This window comes from Macadamia integrifolia, chromosome 5 (genome assembly GCF_013358625.1).
Source record: "Macadamia integrifolia cultivar HAES 741 chromosome 5, SCU_Mint_v3, whole genome shotgun sequence".
NCBI classification, from domain to species: domain Eukaryota; kingdom Viridiplantae; phylum Streptophyta; class Magnoliopsida; order Proteales; family Proteaceae; genus Macadamia; species Macadamia integrifolia.
This window is the reverse complement of record NC_056561.1, coordinates 1,362,405-1,364,482: the sequence shown is the minus strand read 5'-3', so window position 1 is coordinate 1,364,482 and position 2,078 is coordinate 1,362,405. Positions and strand designations below refer to the sequence as shown.

Genomic DNA, 2,078 nt, shown 5'->3' with positions numbered 1-2,078 from the left:
TATTGAGAGGATCAGAATATCATCACTTGGTGAGAACCAAGGGTCAGTAGATGGAGGTAAAGAAGATTGCACCTGAGAATGGTCAATGTTGGACTGAGATGGAGAAAGCCATTTTTCAAGACAACTAAAGTCTTGTGCAACAGAGGCATCTTGAGAGACACTTGGTGCTGAAGTGATTGTAGACGAGTTTGCCAAAGGAAATAGATTTTCATCAAACACAACATGCCTTGAAATGTATACTCTTCCTGTAGCAAAATGGAGATAGCGATAGCCTTTATGTTTGTCGCTATATCCCAAAAAAATACAAGGTAATGAATGTGGTGCAAACTTGTTTTTAGCATAATCTCGCAAATAAAGAAAACACTAAGTTCTAAACACACGCAACATAGAGTAATCAGGCTTTATTCCGAATAGCAGAGAAAGAGGGAAATCCATATTGAGTACTTTAGATGGTAAGCGGTTAATGAGAAATACTGTTGTAGAGAAGGCTTCGGCCCAATAACGGTAAGGAACAGAAGAGGTATACAGCAAAGCCAAGCCCAACTCTATGATGTGTCTATGTTTCCTTTCAGCCACACTGTTTTGTTCCGGTGTACCAGGACAAGAAAGATGATGGATAATACCACAACTATTAAGTTGATGTAAAAAGGCTTTATCCGAGAACTCACCTCCCCCATCTGATTGAAACACTTTGATTTTGGAATTAAACTGTCGTTCCACCATAGTTTAAAACCCCAAGAATGTGTTTACAAAATCAAATTTACGCCTAAGAGGATACATCCATGTATATCTAGAAAAATCATCAATGAACACAACCTAATATTTGCTGATCTAGTGAGGAGCAATCTCAATTGATAAATCCGATCAGATCTTGACTCTCGATCAAAAAAAGGATTTGAGTTTACCAGAGAAGGAAATTTTCAAATGTGAGCTTGATCGTGACGAAATTTTCCGCATTCAAGGAGCTCGGATAGTGATTCTTGATGTAGAGCTCATATTCGTCATGATCGTCGCCGTTGTCATCTTCGTCGTTGCCCGGTCGCTGTCTTCCCTTTACTGCTCTGATGCCATGAAAACTTTTAAATATAAGGAAAGAGTTTTCTCCATAATGAGAGAGACCCTAAAATATCCTTTTTATATATTTTTTGATAAGATTACACAAAACAGAATTACAAGAAAATGATTAGTGCTAATGACTGAATTAACGCTAACTGTAACTAACTGGTACAGCTGTAATCTATGTAATGCCCTGTTCATGTGAGTGATCGGCTACATGATCCAGTCCATTGGATACGGATCTGGTGAGTGGGCTAATATCTCATACCAAAAAGAATTAAGAAACCATGAATTAAATAAGCAAGGAAAATGGAATTAATAGGCAAAACCTTAACACAGATTCAATTCTAACGCAAAATTTTAGTATTTCATGCGCTTGGTCGTGTTAGTGGTATCCTCCAGGAGCTCCTCCAGAACCTTATTGTCCAGATACTCAAACTCAATGACCTCTCTTTCTCTTCCGGCTCTAGTTGATAAACTTGGCTTCTCAACCTCCCCTCCACTGGGAGAAGCAGAAGAAGAAGACGAGGACGAGGAGGTATAAGAGGAGTGAGAGTAATGTTGATTGGGAAAGTTAAGGATGGCGAGATGACCCCTTAAAGCAAACGCAGCTTGATCATAAGCATCTGCTGCATCCTTCGCCGTATCAAAGGTTCCAAGCCATAGACGTGCACCACGCCTGGATGGGTCTCGTATTTCCGCCGCAAATTTACCCCAAGGGCGGCGCCGAACTCCTCTGTAATGAACATCTTCCCTTTCCATCTCTTTTAAACTCGAAGTCGATGTCGAAGCCTTCTTCTTCTCCTCCATTTCTTTCCTAATCGATACTATTTGATAATAACAGTAGCAACAACAAGCTTCACAAAAACAGGAATATTTATGGACAAAATTTTACTCAAATAGTGTTCCAGACAGAGAGAGAGAGAGAGGGAGGGGGGTTGCTTTCGGGTTTTCACTTTGATCGGCTGCGTCAGGTCTGACGGTGGTGAGAATTTCGGTTACAAGAATTGAACATTTCAGAA

The 2,078-nt window shown here is 40.1% G+C and overlaps 1 protein-coding gene across 1 annotated transcript; it reads right to left on the bottom strand.

Annotated features, from left to right (window-relative positions):
* Positions 1-1,416: 1,416 nt before the first annotated feature.
* Positions 1,417-1,818, bottom strand: LOC122079646 (ethylene-responsive transcription factor ERF098-like). The gene has a single exon (XM_042646292.1). It carries the CDS (start codon positions 1,816-1,818, stop codon positions 1,417-1,419), a length of 402 nt encoding a protein of 133 aa, XP_042502226.1.
* Positions 1,819-2,078: the final 260 nt, after the last annotated feature.